Source organism: Salmo salar, chromosome 03, assembly GCF_965601325.2.
Source record: "Salmo salar chromosome 03, fSalSal1, whole genome shotgun sequence".
Lineage (NCBI taxonomy): Eukaryota > Metazoa > Chordata > Actinopteri > Salmoniformes > Salmonidae > Salmo > Salmo salar.
The window spans coordinates 44,086,088-44,104,442 of NC_138293.1; the positions used below are offsets into that span (position 1 = coordinate 44,086,088).

The 18,355-nt window shown below is 42.1% G+C and overlaps 2 protein-coding genes across 4 annotated transcripts; both read left to right on the plus strand.

Annotated features, from left to right (window-relative positions):
* The first annotated feature begins 189 nt into the window (after positions 1-189).
* LOC106600526 (uncharacterized) lies at positions 190-2,352 on the plus strand. Of its 3 annotated transcripts, none has more exons than XM_045714859.2 (6): positions 190-297; positions 576-762; positions 904-1,080; positions 1,321-1,417; positions 1,756-1,909; positions 2,061-2,205. In XM_045714859.2, exons 2-6 carry the CDS (start codon positions 607-609, stop codon positions 2,137-2,139), a joined length of 663 nt encoding a protein of 220 aa, XP_045570815.1. In that variant the 5' UTR covers positions 190-297; positions 576-606; the 3' UTR covers positions 2,140-2,205. The 3 variants fall into 3 exon arrangements, with proteins under 3 accessions (XP_045570815.1, XP_045570813.1, XP_014047424.1); XM_014191949.3 differs by lacking the exon at positions 190-297 and adding an exon at positions 2,245-2,352 and having other exon boundaries at positions 368-762; positions 2,061-2,086; XM_045714857.2 differs by lacking the exon at positions 190-297 and having other exon boundaries at positions 366-762.
* A 6,325-nt stretch (positions 2,353-8,677) lies between these two features.
* LOC106600506 (PWWP domain-containing DNA repair factor 3B) lies at positions 8,678-17,761 on the plus strand. Its single transcript, XM_014191911.3, has 12 exons — positions 8,678-8,771; positions 11,416-11,678; positions 12,134-12,575; positions 13,535-13,605; positions 13,691-13,776; positions 13,886-13,946; positions 15,326-15,401; positions 15,504-15,551; positions 15,730-15,974; positions 16,194-16,403; positions 16,852-16,940; positions 17,030-17,761. Exons 1-12 carry the CDS (start codon positions 8,768-8,770, stop codon positions 17,106-17,108), a joined length of 1,674 nt encoding a protein of 557 aa, XP_014047386.1. The 5' UTR covers positions 8,678-8,767; the 3' UTR covers positions 17,109-17,761.
* The last annotated feature ends 594 nt before the right edge of the window (positions 17,762-18,355 follow it).

The window sequence follows — 18,355 nt, forward strand, 5'->3', positions numbered from 1 at the left end:
GTATTTGATCTCTAGGTGTTGTGATGTCATGTCATAGGAGTCTACAACCATTTGTCAGGGAAAGTGTAGGCTTATTTCTACAAGTAGTTGGCATGTGAACAACCTTCTACAAAAGGATTTGTTTAAAAAGTTGTGAGATGGAATGTGCAGTGATGAGCGCGGAGTGTACTGTACACTAGTCCTGGCATGGTAAAATAAACATAGAGAGGCTGCTATGATTCTTCCTCTATAAAAGCATTCTAACTAAGAAGTGGCGAAAGACTGGGTATTGGTTTTAAAGGGGATATTTGGAGAAAGGTAAGTGAGGTGTTTTTGTTGAAAGAGGACTCTACAGTTAAACGGAAAACCTTACAATATACAGTACTTCTTCAGCCTGTGTAACATGAGTCGCTAGGCTCAGTTGATAAAGACAAGTGTAAACTTCTGTCTGGACTTCTGAGACTCAGAATTCTCATATTTTTTTCCATCACAGTGGACACAAAAGAGTCCTTCCGCCTGGAGCTTGTACAACTGCTGTCTGTCTCTGTTGTCTGTCTCTGTTGTCAGACAAGGGATATGATCTTTGTCATTCCCAGCGCAACCACAGCTCCTGCTCCCTTCAACACCATGGCTCGTTCCAAGAGTTCCAAGTCATCCGGGACCTGCTGTAACCTGGTGATGGCACTGCTGACCCTGTGGTCCATGGTCTCCCTCATCGTGATCGTGGTGTGGGCCACCTCTCCTCACATGAAGGGCTTGGCCCAGTGCAACGTAGCCCAACAGGTGTGGACCACAGTGTGCCTGCTTGTTTAGCAGTATGGTGCCCTCCCTATCTGGGTACAACCCAGGGTACACTGTCTGTACAAGAGCTCGAGCCAGTGCTTACTGTGAGCTTACCAGTACAATCTTAACTCTGTTACACAGTCCCTGACCGAGAAGATGGAGGGGGCAAAGGTTGTGTGGGAGAAGGAAAAGCAGGCCTTGCTGGAGTCTATAAGGCTGAGCCAGGAGAACCAAACCACACTGCAGCAGGAGATGGAGGTTGTTACTGAGAGACTGAGAGAGAATAGCGTGTCCCTGAGCCTCAGCCTCCAGGAGAATGTGAGTGTAGCCTCCAATGTCATTTTAGACATTCACATGTTTGACATCCTTGTTCATGTTCAGAATACAAAGATTATAGATTGTATGCTGTTCATGTTCAGAATACATAGATTATAGATTGTGTGCTGTTCATGTTCAGAATACAACTCCTTGGAATCAAAACTTTTGTTCAAAACTATCTATTCTAAAACAACATATCCATGTAGATTGTCAGTGACTGTAGATTTGCTTTGTATATAGGCGATGCTGCATGTGAATGAAACAGCACTAAGGAATGCTATTTTCCTGCACAGAGAGACACAGAGAAATATGTCCCTAGATCTAAGTCTACAGAGAGGTACGGTATTACTGGATCAAAGGATACACACATATGTATTTTTTTATTTTTACCTTTATTTAAGCAAAGTTCCATTGAGACAGTGTCTTATACGAGGGAGACCTGGCCATGAATCATATCACTCTCGTGATAGCGATTACAGAATAACCAACATATTTTTACATTTACATTTTAGTCATTTAGCAGACGCTCTTATCCAGAGCGACTTACAGTAGTGAATGCATACATTTCATACAACTCATACCTTTTTCTTTTTTTTTTTTTTTTATCTTACATTATAAATGTTATTTTATGACACTGGAAGATGTTTAATAATGTTCCGTTTTTTATTACTGTAGAGCATTTTGAGTGGTTACAATTCAACTTCACCCAAGCTGTCCACCAGTCCCACTCCTGCTCTGCTTCATGTGATGCTTCAAATAGCCAGGCGGTGGCAGCAATGAGTCAAATGAAAGCCTGCGAGTCCAGCAAACACTATATGATGACACAAATGTGAGTATACAGCAGCTCATATGTAAAAATATATACAAAAAACTAAACTAAAAACTGTAGTTGTGCTGTAGACACCAGCATTCTCGTTATTGTTCAGTTTCATTTCCACTAAACAAAGATCTTAAAAAGTACATTATGTTTTGTATTACAGGGAAAGAAGAGGTTGCAAGACCAATGGTAATTCACCACAAGAATCACTTCTGTTTATTGCTCATACACACTATGATTGATAACCTCATATATGCAGGCTTGTATCAAACCAACATGGCATAATAGTTTGCAATTGCTTTAGTTTATCTGTGTCCTACTGTCGTTTTTTTCCTACTTTCTCTCAGGATTGTCATCCAGAGCTTTTTGACTGTGAGGAGAGAACAAGGATGGCCTCATTGTTAATCTGAAGGGTTTATTAATGAATGTGATTAACACATACTTATTTCACCGTGCTCTGTGTGTACTGTTATATATTATATTTTTCTGTAGGGTTGGAAATATTTTGCACTGCTTTGCCATGTGTCTGTGTGTTATTCCTCTGTGGATAAAACACTCCTGGGCGTAGATCAGCTTTAATATTACAGATAGATGGTGGGTTCTATCAATGTAATAGTCTGCATCATTTCTAATCCCCCATGTATTTTTCACAATACAGTATTACCCTCATGACATGATTGTGATGGAATAACATGGAACATTTTCCAGCCATGGCCAGAACCCTATGTGGGGCGGCAGGTAGCCTAGTGGTTAGAGCGTTGGGCCAAAGATCTAGCTCATCCGTCGAGGTTGCGACACCAGGAATCAAAGAGTGTAACGAATTCGGGTGGCATTTTCTACCAAGAATGAACATACTCGCCCATGCCGACCGTGTATCGAATTCCAACAAGGCTGCTGTATTTAGCCTTGCATCGTTTTTTAATGCTTTCTTTTCCCTACCGTGACAATCTGAGAGTAGAAAAGTATCGGGCTTCATCTGACAATCCTCGTTCCTCTCACCCCGTAAATCCCTCATCGTCATCCATAACTTTTTATTATGAAAACCTGTCTCTTTTGGTCAAATCGCTCACCCTCTTCAGGATTCACATTTATAGAAGGGTAGCCTAAATGTGTTAAGCCTAAAGGAGTTAAATCTTGTTAATCTCAAATAAGAGAAATGGCTTAATTTATAAATGTAATATCAAGTTCACATCGAAAGCGTAATGTTGGCGAAATTGTTTTGATTATAAATCAAGGAAGTAATTGAAGACACAGAATTGGAAAAAGACGTGAGAATGACAAATGTACTCTAGTTGTTTGAAATCAGTGCACAAGGCACACAAGCAGGACAATTAAATCGTTTATACAATGGAGCATTCAAAGACTGACATTAATTGAACAAAACAAAATGTAATTAGAGAATTCAGCTAATGGCTTTTGTGCTCAGAGTGAATTAAGAGTATGGGGAGAATACTTTTGAGTAATAGGTCAATGACAAATGATGCTGTATATACAGTTAAATAAACACCACAGAGGGACAAACAATTGAACACAAATAATTAACTGAAAACGAAGAGTGTCTGATCGCTGGCTCCATCAAAATGCCCAGCCCATAAGGAGCAGAGGACTGGACTGACTGAGTGTCACCTGGGCACAGGTGTGGAGGCCCAGCAGGGCACAGGTGTGGAGGCCCAGCAGGGCACAGGTGTGGAGGCCCAGCAGGGCACAGGTGTGGAGGCCCAGCAGGGCACAGGTGTTGGGGGCACAGAGGCCCAGGCGGGCACAGGTGTGGAGATCATGAACAGAGGCCCAGCCGGGCACAGGTGTCAAGGTCACGGAGAGAGAACCAGCTGGTGGTGGAGTGGTCCGTACAGGAGCGGAGGACTGATGCGGTTAGAGGTGTGGACTGGATGGTGGGACTCCTACAAAGTCATCTGATTGGCAGCATGTTTTTTTGCATCACTCTTCATCAATGCCACCAAATACCCAGCATACCACAGAGCATTTTCAACAACCTACTTGAAGGTCTGCTTCCTCAGAAGGCTGAACTGCCTTGTTGCTGGGTTGCCAACTCGGGGCAGTACAGCCCTCCTGGCCAAATTTATCCAGAGCTTTAGCCCTGGTGTACTTTTTCAGAACCGTCTCCTGAAATGGCAAGCATCCTGTCAAAAATCAAATCACATTTGAATCATCATATATACAGAATACAGCGGGGTGTAAACAGTGCAATGAAATGCTTACTTACAAGCTACCTCTCAACATACCCCCAAGACATGCTGTATGACAAGAGGTATGATATTTGTGCATCTAACTTTCTCACTCATCATTATTCACAATTCATCAGGACTATCTGTAATCCTGGTAACATCCACATTAATGTAGAAGTGTTTAGAAACATATTATATTCTTATTTACAATAAGTGACTCCAAAATGACACAATACATGATTTATCGGTCATTTCTATTGGGCACAAAATAATCTCAAACACAACCAAAACAAAGAGCAAATGTTTGTAGTCACAAGCTTGATGTAATCATTGCATGCTAGGAATATGGGACCAAATACTAAACTTTTGACTACTTTCCTCTTAAAATGGGGGGACTATGTACAAAAAGTGCTATAATAAAAAGTGCTGTAATATGGATGAAAATACCCTCAAATTAAAGCTGACAGTCTGCACTTTGTATCATTGCAAATTGAAAGTGCTGGAGTACAGAGCCGAAACAACAAAACATTTCACTATCCCAATCCTTTATATGGAGTATTTGGCTGTTTTGACTGCCAGAGCCAATTCACGCTTTAAAAACAACATTCATGGTCCATGGACTAAGGAGTAACGTTAGCCCGAACAGGAACGTAGGACAGGGGAATGACGAGCACAAGTGTGGAGGACAGAGGCCCGGGTGGTGGAGTAGCCCGTACAGGAGTGGAGGACATGGGACTGACTGATGCAGCTGTGGACTGGATGCTGGTAGAGGGGGTGGGAGTAGGACGGAAGGTGCCAACAAGAGGCAGGGCTGTCTCCAGCACCGGAACTGTCAGGTCCTGATATTCCACAAGCTCGACAAAGCCCTCATCATCCTCCTCTTGGACATCAGGATCACCTGTCTCCAGTTCCTCAATGGCAGCCTTGTAATCCTGCAGCACCAAACCAGTCTGATCAAAGAGGTACTCCAAACCTATCAGCTCCCCTAAAGAAAAAAACGACATAAATATGAGAATACACCGGACTGAGAATGGAATAATTCTATAATAACATTTCACAAAGAGAAATGTGTTGCTGTTTGTATTACATATAAAAGCTGCATTAGATTATTAATTACATTACAATTATATTGCCATTACCGGTGTATTTGCGTGGAACAGTGTAAGGAACCATATGTTCCAACTGATGACCTTCCTACTGCACAGAATGTGGGCAATACAGCTTTACTTGCCAGAGCTTCCTGGGCATCCAGAGCAGAAGAGGATGGGCAAAGTATCTCTCCATCTCTACTGAGCTGCAGATGGTGGTGGAGGGCAGTCCCACCACATTTTGTCAACTCTGGCAAAGTCCATCTCTGGAATCCCATTCCCCGACCACCTGAACAATGCCTTGGACACCCACTTATGGTCCACATCAGGCAAAATGCGTTGCAATCCCTTGGGAAGGCATACATCTCTCCCTGAAATCATAACACAACAACATTTCCCACAACATTTCTCAGTTGGTAGAGCATGGTGTTTGCAATGGTGTTTGCAACGCCAGAGTTGTGGGTTCGATTCCCATGGGGGCCAGTACAGGAAAAAAAGAAAAAAAATGTATGAAATGAATTGAAATGTATGCATTCACTACTGTAAGTCGCTCTGGATAAGAGCGTCTGCTAAATGACTAAAATGTCAAATGTAATGTATTGATGATACATTCCCCAAAGAACTGGTCATCATATCACATGAGACATACCGTGTAACGTTAGGCCTGTATATCATTTAAAATGCAAGTCATCACTATAAATACTTCAAATACGGGCCGAAAAGTAGAACTATGAACTTAATTAGGTCAATAGATTAAACAGCATCAAAAGACGATCCTTTGTTTTACTTATCTATTATCTCTATCAACTAAGCATAATCATTAATGAAAATAATAACTCCAGATTAGTATGAAAATAGTGAGGTTAAAACACTATTTTGATGGTCTGACTCATCGGACGTTAAACTAGCTAAAGTTACGTTACTTCGTTAACCTGTGTCAGTGTCAAAACACCAGTTTACTAACGCATTAGCCTTAACGTAGCTACACTGTAAATCTTGTTAACCGAACCGTGCTAACATATTACTATTACCTGCTAGATTTTCCGATCGATGATGATGATGATCAATGAAAACAGCAAAATATATTTTTCTCTTGACGAGAGTTTAAAGGTCCCGCCATAGTTCTATCCTCGTTTGTCAATTCTTGGTTACTGGTTGGTTGCACTGGCGTCTCGGATTGGTTGGCGAGTGAAATGATTGGTTACAGACGGCGATATGATTGGTTGTCGCAACCAGGAATTTCCTCCACTCACAAGTGTCAGGGGGGCCAAGCAGTAACCGAAAGGTTGCAGGATCAAATGAAGGTAAACATCTGTCGTACTGCCCGAGCTAGGCAGTTCCCCGGTAGGCCGTCATTGTAAATAAGAATTTGTTCTTATTGTTTTTATTTTTATTTATTATTGTCTCAGACACTAATGTTTAATCACTAGTTTGTTACATGTTACAGTAAATTCATTTGAATTCCTTTCCATTTTTGGTTATCTGCCAAAATATTTAATGTTGTCAACTTGTCTTGAAACAAAGGAAAATATAATTGCTTTGTTCCTAAATTCAGTGTAATGTGCTACATATGCCATGAATCAAAGGGCGCAAAACCCGAAGATAGAAGTTGTGTTTTGGCTCAAGAGTTGCATTAACGTCATGGCAGCAACATTAGTGTCCCGGTTAAGACTTCCGGTTTTCCAATTTTGCCTTCAAAATAAAAGTATGTGGTAAAACGCTGTGTATGACATGAAATCAATCATTTGTGCAGCTTTACATAGTGCATAGTGTTAAAACTAAGGAGAATTACTACTTCATATAAGATAAATAATATTATAAGGTGGAGCGCATTGAATGTTCTTAGGCCGTCATTGAAAATAAGAATTTTATCTTAACTGACTTGCCTAGTTAAATAAAGGTAAAATAAAAATAAATAAATTGGTAAATGTTTGGAGCTTGAGTAAATTAATGTAAAGAACATTGTATTCTACAGACCTTATTGATGTCGCACTAGACTAGAGTTTATAGATGGTGTTATTTCTTGAATGACTGTGGTCTAAATACCCAGCAGCCCTTTCTACTCCACCCACTCCTTTGGTCCCAATGCAATACACTGTAGGCCTATAAATTACATATTGGCTTATAGTGAAAAAACTATTCTAGTAGGGTCTGTAGAATCTATATATGGTGTTATTTCATGGGACTCGAGTGTTGCAGGCCTTTTACTGTGGTCAAATAGCTTAATAATGGGGTGCCTGGACACTATACACTACAAATATAGCAATGTACAGGAAAAATTATTATTTGTGATGATGTAAAAGTAGGGAAAGAAGTACTAAGTAGGGTCTGTAGAATGTACACTGTATGGTGTCATTTCATGGGGCTCTGAATAATATGGAGTGTTGCTGGCCTTTTACTCCATCCATTCCATTGGCGGCCACAATGCGAATCACTGCATATGGAATACATATTGGCTTACAGAGCAAAAACTATTCTGGGTGCTGCAGTAAAACTGTAGTATTATTTAAGTGCCAGCTGATGGGTCATCAATTGTGGATGGGCTTCCCATTGTATTAAAACGGGTTAGGTAGGTTTATACCACCGGAACATACTTGGCCCAATTTGCAATCTGCAAGCAGTTGTCTGGACATCACAGAAAAGTGAACATTCACACAGTTTCAATGTATTTTCTACGAACTGATATAATATCGAATCGAAAATGCAACTGATATTGATTTTCCATATTTGTGCCCATCACTAATTGAATGTATGTATTTGATGAGGGATTGCTACAAATTAATGTCTCATAAAGTGTGTTAGACCATAAATGTTTTGCTGAAACATTTTATGAAATGGGGGACTAAATTAATTAAGTATGACCATGAATTTTAACTGACACATTTGATACAATTGGTGACTGAAGTGACTGTGTCCCTATAGCCTTGTTGATGTTGATTATGTTTAAATTGAGTTTTGTTTTGACACATTTTTTTGCCTTATGGGTTTGTTATTTGAGTGTTGATAGTTTAGTGTGTATAGGCATTGACTTCAAGACCATAGATAGCACCGGGTCATTTGAAGGTGGTTTATACAGACCTTACTGAGTACTCCCAACCACACTTTTACCTCTGCACATAGAATCATTTATTTATATTTAAGCCCCCATTTTAAACTATTTGACCACAGTAAAAGGCCAGCAACACTCTATATTATTCAGAGCCACATGAAAAGACACCATATATACATTCTACAGACACTACTGACTATTCCCTACAATACTTTTAGTACGGTCCCCAGAATACGTTTTGCTCTACAAGCCAATATGTATTCCATATACAGTGATTCGCATTGGGGGAATTTATTTGACCTTGGAACATGTATTAACACCAACATGTAATGCAATTGTCACTTAAATAGGAACAATGTTAATGTTTAAACAATTATTTACACGTTATTGACACTTTTCTACTATTAGGTGGGCGAATTTTATTTTGAAATTTTTCGAAATTCCGTGACCCGGAATTACTTTTTTAAGATTTGCCGACGAGACGCTGAGAGGAGTTGCAACCTTTCAAGTATCTAGAAGAAAGTATTCCATCTATCTTGCTGTGTCTATGTGTATGTATACATCTTTATACAAATCAGTATTTGGAACCTTTTATGCTACTATTATTTCTTGCTGGGTTGTTAGCGATATACTAATTGCAATCCGATTCAGTAGCTAGCTATCTGATTAGCCAGTACAGAGTATGCGATATAATTATCGTTAGCTTGCAACTGTTGCTTGACCAGCAAACACGGTGTGCATGCATATGCGGATGTAAAGTAAATACAAAAAGTTATCAAAGCTAGGCAACTGTCTGTAATCTCATTCGATAATTTTTGTTGTGAAATTTCGACGAGACTGATCAGTGGAGTGTCGAGAACAGATGTGTTGCTAGTTAATTTACTTCACCTACCTTTTGGTGTTGTCGATCGTAAACCCACAATCCCCACAACTAGCTAGTTACACGCAAAAGCGTTTAGGTCTGTTATTAAAGTTATAGCTAACTAAGCAGAACTTTCAATTATTTACAAGCTGTGGTTAGCAGAACAGATATTTGCTAAAATGTTTCTTAGATGCACACAACAAGCCCTAAGATTACATCCCTCTCTGAAATTCACATGGCTGTTATTTGATCAACACAAAGAATAAACCTGTTGACATCCTGCATGGTTCCACCACAGCTCATGATGATGAGCTTTGTCCTCCTGAGGAGCTGAAGCACTGGAGCTTGCCTGGCCCTGAACATGAATTCTGCAGAGGACAGTTCTTCCTCTTCCACACAGAAGACCTCGGTCTGGGCCGACCAGCAAACAGCCACTCCACAGCTGGGAGTTAGCCCTCCGTCTCCCACACAGTGCTTTGGGGATGGAGAAGGAACCAGCTCTGCTAACCCATCTGAAACACCCATTTCAACCAACCCTGCAACCCCATCTGAAACACCAGTTTCAACCAACCCTTCTAGCCCATCTCAAACACTTGTTTCACCCCAAAAAAAGAGGACAGCAGAGAAAGGAACCTTTGACGCATCACAGCCACAGGGTGAACGTCGCAAGAGGGGGAGGCCACGCAAACACAAGAAACCCCAGACTGACACAGAACACCAGATCCATCAGGCCCAGTCCCCGACAGCTACACATCCATGTTTACAGCCAGAGGACCAAACAGAGGCTGTGACACTGACACCCAACTTACCTGTGATACCTGAGGACAGGTGTCAGTCACCTGATGCCCAAACAAAGGTTGAGACACAGCTCCAGTCACCCAGCTCACCTGTGCCTGAGGATAAGTGCCAGTCACCTGAGGCCACCTTTGAACCACCATGCCCCACCTTGGACTTACAGAGCACCAATAAGGGACAGAGTAAGAACGGGCCCCATCTCTCCAGTGCTTCTGTTGGACAAGGAGACCTAACAGGCCCTAATGTTCTAACCACTGATGGATACACATACTCACAGGCCAGGGAGATGGGGGCTGAACCCAGCCAGAATGACAGTATCACTGCCACTGGGATATTTTTAAGCAAATGTGCCAAAGGGCAAAGGACTCTGTGCCAGTCACCACAGAATCTGAAAGATGGGAGAAAGGCGGCTAAAAAATCACAAATTCATAAGGTCGACCAGCAACAGGAGCGTGAGACTGTGACAAATGGGGAAAATACATCTAAACCCTTACCGACTATTAAGGTAGGACAGGAGAATTGCCTGACACAAAAGACTGGGCGAAAAAGGAAATATACAAAAAAATCACAGAGCCATAAGGTAGACCAGCCAAGGGACACTGACCAGTCACAGGAGAGTGAGACAGTGAGAAATGGGAAAAAGACATCTATAAAATCACCAACCCATAAGATAGACTGGTCACAGGAGACGGTGAGAAAGAGAACATATACCAAAAAATCTCAGACCCCTAAGGTTGACCAGTCACAGGAGGAGTTTGTAAAAAATAAGAAAAAGGGCTCTAAAATATCTCCAACCCATAAGGGAGAACAGTCACAAGAGATGGTAATAAAGAGGAAATATACAAAAAAAACACAGAGCCATAAGGGAGACAAGCCACAGGAGACTGTGAGAAATGGGAAAAAGACAACTATGAAGTCACCAACTCATCAGGTAGACCAGTCACAAGAGTTTGTAACAAAAAGGAAAAAGGTGTCTAAAATATCTTCAACCCACAAGGTAGACCACTCACAAGAAACTGTGAAAAAGAGGAAATATACAAAAAAATCACAGACTCAGGAGGAGACTGGAAAAAATACATTGATGAAATCACTGACGAATAAGGTAAACAAGGTGGCATCGAAAAAATCACAAAGCCATACGGTAGAACAGTCACTGGGGATTGACCAATCACAAGAGACGGTGAGAAAGAGGAACTACACAAAAAAATCACAGAAGCATAAGGATGACTCACATGAGACTGTGAGAAATGGGGAAAAGACATCCAGAAAATCACAGAAGCACAAGGTTGAGTTACGAGACACGGAACAGTCACAGGAGGAGACTGTAAAAAAAAGGAAATATACTAAGAAATCAAAGACCCACAAGGTAGACTCAGGAGTCCTCTCATTACTCCCTGTGTTATCTGCAGACCTCTCCCCCAACCTTTCCTCTCCCACATTCAGCCCTCCTGGGCTCCCAAAGAGAAAATATACCAAAAAATCGCAGACCCTCAAGGTAGACTCAGATGTCCCATCCTCACTCATTGTACTGTCTGCAGACCTCTCCTCCAGCCTGCAGAGTAGCCCTTCTGGCATCTTCTCACCAAACGCACCTAAGAGAGTCAGAGGCAGACCTCAGCGGGACCAGCAGCAGCTTTTTCTTAGCTCCACGCCAGGCCCTCACCCCAGATCCTCCACAGGAACAGACAACCCCTTCTCTGCCTCCCTGTCTCACCTGGGACCGGGCTCCAAGACAGAGGGCCCCCAGAACGCCTCACCCATCACACCCTGGAAGCTGTTGGAACTAAGCCCTCTGGAGAAGGTACTGTATTATCATCTTCATCACTGATTAGAAATGTATATTTATTTAACCTTTAAGGTTAAAACCTGTTTTCACTGTCATTATGGGTTATTGAGTGTAGATTGAGGGGAAAAAATGTATTTAATCAATTTTAGAATAAGGCTGTAACAACAAAATGTGGGAAAAGGAAAGGGGTCTGAATACTTTCCGAATGCACTGTATTTCCTGTTTCTTCTAAAAAAAAAGTTGTCATGAACCTCAGGTCACCACCTTCCTTTTCCTTTAACACTATATTACGTTGTCAGGTGAATGGTCAAACACTGAATAGTGCTCAGGATTGTGGTCAGTGTTTAAAAGTAATCACCGTTCAATAACCTTCTCTCTTGCCTATTGCATTTCAATCCATTTAAATGAAATCCCAGTATTCATATGTTCAATACAGAATTGTTCACCAAAATATATGTAATCTCTCCCAGACACACTTAGCTTTACCCGGTAGTAAACCTCGGGGTAGACCCAAAGTTAGGCCAAGGAAGAACTCGGCTACAGTGAAGGGAGTGAAAACTCAGGGTGGTAAGAAGAAGGTGAAGGCTGCAGCAGAGGGAGGGTCCCAGACCTTCAGCTCTGAGGGAGGCCCCCCAGCCAAACTCAGACGTAGAAGCAGGAAGGGCCAGACAGCAGAGGGAGCTGGCCTGCAGAGCGGCGACACTACCAGCACTGAGCCACTCCAACGCTCCAGACCAAGGTTTGAGCTGCAGGAGTCAGACTCACCAGACAAAGACACAGGAGATGCCTCCCTGTCCTCAGACCTCTCCATCGAGCTAAGCGTACAGGAAGACCGTGTAACATCACTGACTCTTGAAGAGGAGGATGAGCAAGACGATGAGGAAGATCTGCCCAGTTTCTTAAATAACACAAGTGAGTAACGTGCTGACTAGACTGGCTACGTTGCGTGCGCTAGCGTTGCTAAATAAATGTACACATGCGTGTTATTAGGGCCGGGAAATACCAGTATTGCGATACTCATTAGTATCGTGGCAAGGAAACAAAACACAAAGCATATTTCATTTCTGTAGGAAAACATCATGTTTGTCACCCAGAGTCACATTTATTTGTTTTCCAAGCTATAGCACACAATATTTTACATAAAGCAGGTTTTTAAAGAGCTAAGGAGTTTGACTGCTTTGTGTTTCCATTTTTGCCATGGAAAAAATATTGTGATACTGGTATCATCCCGGCCCTACCTGTTATTCAATAATTGAATCCAAACTGCTTGCGCGCGTCAACGAGCGTCTGCATTGAGATGCTTGAAGCACTGCAAGTCCCTCCTCTCCCATCTACTCATTGGTTTTCACAAGCATGCTAACCAACGTGGGTGATTTGAAAGATGAGTCAAACTAGGTTTCCTGTTTTATCTGTGGATGAATTGTCGGAGTAGAGAACACACATTTCTGTATGACTCAAAATGGGTCAAAATTCTACACAGATCCAGCAAAAAAAAAATTGTACCATATGCATTTCAGGTATAATGCCAACTTGATGTTTATCTCCCAGGACAAATTAGCTAGCAGCAACAAGCTAGCTAAATGTCCATCATTGTTTCATGTGTGTTTCGACCTGTCCCCAACTTATTAATATAGTGGGTTCACAGTTGGTTTTGGTATTTTAACCTGTGTGTCATGAACGTGTCTGGTGGGGATAGACAAAATCAACAAGCGCATGTGGATGCACGTGGGGGCCGGTTTGGTGTGTGAGAGAGAGCGAGAGCGCGTTGGTAAACTCCCTTGATGATATGATGCCTTCCTGCATGTGTACTATAGCTTATGTTGAGTTGTTAATTAAAACTAAAATAACCTGTAGTTATTTGTCTCTTTCAGAGCCACTGTCCATAACAGAAGGAATATGTGTTTGGTGCAAATTTAGAAACTATCCTTTCTGGCCGGCAATGGTGAGTATTGATCGCTGTGCTCCAACTAAATTAATTTGGAATAGTCATCAGTAGTAACTGAACTAGAAACTGTTTGACTCCATAGGTGAAGAGTGTGAACCGTAAGCTGAAGAAAGCCAGCATTGTGTTTATTGACGACCTGCTGTTTGACAAAAAGAGGATACAAAAAGGGTAGGAACCAAAACTCTGTGCAGCTCAGTAACTGGTGTCCATTCCCTGATTGCCCGATTAGCCTCCGCGCTCCAATATTAACTGTTGTCTTTTTGTGTTTCTTTCAAAGCTTTTCTGTGTCCCTAAAAACATTGAAGCCTTTTGACTGTGAAGAGTCTGATCAGCTAGTGGTAAGGATAACTGAAGAAAACAGTTTCTTAAGAATACTGACTCCACAGAACTTATATATATATATATACGCTGAACAAAAACAAATGCAACATGTGAAGAGTTGCATTATTTCTCAAAATTTTTGGGGGCAAATTTGTTTACATCCCTGTTAGTGAACATTTCTCCTTTGCCAAGATAATCCATCCACCTGACAGGTGTGGCATATCAAGAACCTGATTAAACAGCATCATTACACAGGTGCACCTTGTTCTTGGGACAACAAAAGGCCATTCTAAAATGTGCAGTTTTGTCACACAACACAATGCCACAGATGTCTCAAGTTTTGAGGAAGCGTGCAATTGGCATGCTGACTGCAGGAATGTCCACCAAAGCTGTTGACAGTGAATTTAATGTTCATTTCTCTACCATAAGCCACTTCCGATGTGGTTAGAGAGAATATGGTAGTACGTCCAACCGGCCTCACAACCGCAGACCACATGTAACCACGCCAGCCCAGAACATCCACATCTGGCTTCTTCACCTGCAGGATCATCTGAGACCAGCCACCCAGACAGCTGATGAAACTTCGATGGCCACTGGCAGGCTGGAGAAGTGTGCGCTTCATGGAGGAATCACGGTTTCAACTATCCTGGGCAGATGGCAGACAGCGTCTATGGGGTCGTGTGGGTGAGCGATTTGCTGATGTCAATGTTGTGTACATAGTGTTCCTTGTTGGCGGTGGGGTTATGTTATGGGCAGGCATTAGCTACGGACAACAAACACAATTGCATTTTATCGATGGCAATTTGAATGCACAGAGATACCGTGACGAGATCCTGAAGCCCATTGTCGTACCATTAATCTGCTGCCATCACCTTATGTGTTAGCTTGATAATGCACAGCCCCCTACAAAATTCCTGGAAGCTGAAAATGTCCCAGTTCTTCCATGGCCTGCATACGCACCAGCCATGTCACCCATTGAGCAACGTGTTCCAGTTCCCGCCAATATCCAGCAACTTCACACAGCCTTTGAAGAGGAGTGGGACAACATTCCACAGGCCACAATCAACAGCCTGATCAACTCTATGCGAAGGAGATGTCGCATTGCATGAAGGCGGTCTGGTGGCCACACCAGATACTGACAGGTTTTCTGATCCACGCCCAATTTATTTAAAACATTTTTTTTTAATCTGTGACCAACATATTGCATATGTGTATTCCCAGTCATGTGAAATCCATAGATTAAGGCCTAATGCATTTATTTCAATTGACTGATTTCCTTATATGTAACAGTAAAATCTTTTGAAATTGTTTCATGTTTCGTTTTATGTTTTTGTTCAGTGTATATTTTGTCATAATTTCTGGTGACTGTTGTGTTGATGTTTCCTGTTGTCTGTAGTGTAAAGCCAGAGAGAAGTATGATGCTGCCATCAAATGGTGTCTGGCGTTGATAGCCGACTATAGAATCCGTATCGGTAAACTATTCTGCACTTCTCTTAGAATGAGCACCGTGACCCAGATTATACTCAGTGTTATATTCCCCATTACTGTCGTTAATGTTTGTATTGTCTTTGCAGGATGCGGCTTCACCGGTTCCTTCATTGAATACTTTTCTGATGACATAAGTAAGTTCATGTCAATTCACTGATGTTTTCCCGATGTTGATACAGTGACATTCCCTCAAGTCATCTCAAATGCTGTCTGTCCTGTTTAAACAGATCTTTAGTACCACATAATGTGTTCTCTGTGACTGAGATAAAGGTTAGATGGATTAATACATTACCTGTATGATCCCTGCCGCAGGCTGCCCAGTGAGAAAATGCTACCCCCGGGGCACCTCAGACCTGACCTTCCCCAGTAAGCTAATTCTGGAGGAGCAGTTCGTAACCTCTGACCCGGAAGGGGACGATCAGGAGGGCAGCAAACGGCAGGAGGAGGAGAGGAGGCGGAAGCTGCTGCCTGACCGTTCCAAGGCTGCACGTAACCGTGCCAACGAGAAACTGGTGGACTTTGTCGTCAGGCAGCGCCGGGTGGAGACACGCCTTCTAGTGAGTAACCATGCCGATGCCCCTCTCTCTCCCAGGCACTCAGTATAGCAGTTGTTCTCTCCCTCCATCTGTCCATCCCTCTCCTTCGCCTGTCAGTATCTTCTCTCCATCCCCCTCTCTCTGTCCATTCTCTATCCTTCCATCTTTCTCTGTATGTAATATGGTCTCCAAACTGGAGTAGCTCTATATGTAGAAGATAAACCCTCTCTCTAACCCCAGGGCGTAATCAGTGGTCAGCAGCAGTCTAAGTGGCTGCGTTGGTTCCTGGCGGCCAGTCGGTCAGTTGTGGACACGTACCTGGAGGACGAGGAGCAGCTGGACCAGGTGTACCAGTACCTGAGAGGGGTGTACGAGACCGCCCCCCTCACCGCACCCTGTCTGGCTGATGTAGACCGCATCCGCTTGGTACTGGACGTGCTGTTACCAGAGGTCAGAATGCTGGAGAATAGAATACAACTTTATTGACCATCGAAACACAAATATTTTTTTTGCCGTCTGTTTTTATTACCATTCTTTATTGTTGAAGTGACGTTAGAAGTCCTACTCCAGTCTTCTTTTCACCTCATTTAACACCTGATTTACTTAACAAAAGGCATTTCTCAATAGGTGGTCCAGGTATGACATGACATGGCACGAGTGGGGGGGTGGGCCTTTCCTATTTTGTTCTCTGTTGTTCCTCAACCAACTCCTCGAAGTATGCAGTTGTCTAAAAAAACAAACAACATTTTACTCAAAACTATTTTGTTTTACCCTTAAGTGTGTTTACATTACTGTGTTTATACTTATTGATATTGTTTTTCAACAGGAAAAGTTCAAAAATAGCTGGAGTGTGTCTTAAATGAGTTATGATTCTGAAGGGTGATGTCTTTTTGTGTAGGCTATTATCTATGCCATAGCTGGAGTGGACGAGTTGTCACTGGTGAAGGCAGAAGACAAATACCTGAAAGGGCCCCGTCTGAGTAAAAGGTTAGTTGGCTCACTGAATTAAAGGCTAATACCGTTACACTTATTTCTGGGTCTAAATCTCTTTTCTTCTCTTTCCTTCCTCTCCTCAGGGAAAGAGAGGAGTTTGATGCGATGATCGAGCAACAGATGAAGATGAAAGCATCAATCCGTCAGCGTCCTGCACACTGAACATAACACAGCCTAATTGGCTTCCAACCCTCAGACTAAGAGTGCCATAGGGCTCTGGTCAAAAGTAGTTTGAATAGTGCCATTTGGGATGCAGCCTCAGAATGCCAGTGTCCTAATCAAACGATGCTTCTAAGCATTATAGGACAATAAATAAGTAAGTAGCCTTTTCCAAGCAAGAACAGCCAGTAAGGTAGAAGCCTCTTTCTGTACCGTGAAGCAGCTTGATATACAAGCACACCCTCTGGCCAGGACACTGGTCTATCGCAGACAATAAGAACCATATATAACTGTCTCTAAATGTGGCTCTGAGGACAATCAACTGCTGTTGTACATGCTAGCAGTGGTGTGACTTAACAAAACTACATTGAATTACCAAGTTAATCAAATCATTGTCAAATCATCTGTGATCGACTGGTCAAGATTTACAGCTTCAACACGGAACTCCTGGGAGGGTGGGACCTCGTGCCATTCAGACAGATTTACGCCGCTGTTTGAAACTGGGACTTCATTTTAGACCCACTGCAACAGTATTTGATCCAACATGGTTGCCCGTTTAGGCTGTTCAACTGTAAATACAGGACATTAAAGAAGACACTGCTCTATTTTTCTATGGAAAAGTCTGCTCTTTTTAAAAATAAATAGTCATATTTGAACGTTCCAGTCTTATTCTATGGTCATGTAAGGTTAGCTTGTTAGTAAGTTCATGTACCCATTTCCTGGTGACAGTGTTTAGAACATCAAGCTATACAACATTCTGAATGTGAATCATGTCAACTCATCTATAGTGAATCCCAAATGACACCCTATTCCCTTTATAGTGCACTTTTTTTGGAAAGGACCCAAGTAGTCCACTAGATAGGGAACCATTTGGGATGCAACCCATGACTTGCAATGACAGTACAGGAACAAGACTATTCCCCAATGACAGGTCAATAATGAATACATGCAAGTCTGATAAAGGATTTTATTTGTATTATATACTGAACAAAAATATAAATGCAATATGCAACAATTTCAACAGTTCATATAAAGAAATCAGTCAATTGAAATAAAGTCAAGTGGGCCCTAATCTATGGATTTCACATGACTGGGAATACACATATGCATCTGTTGGTCACAGATATCTTTAAAAAATAGGTAGGAGTGTGGATCAGAAAACTAGTCAGTTACTTGTGTGTCCACCATTTGCCTCATGCAGCGCGACACATCCTTCGCATAGAGTTGTTCAGGCTGTTGATTGTGGCCTG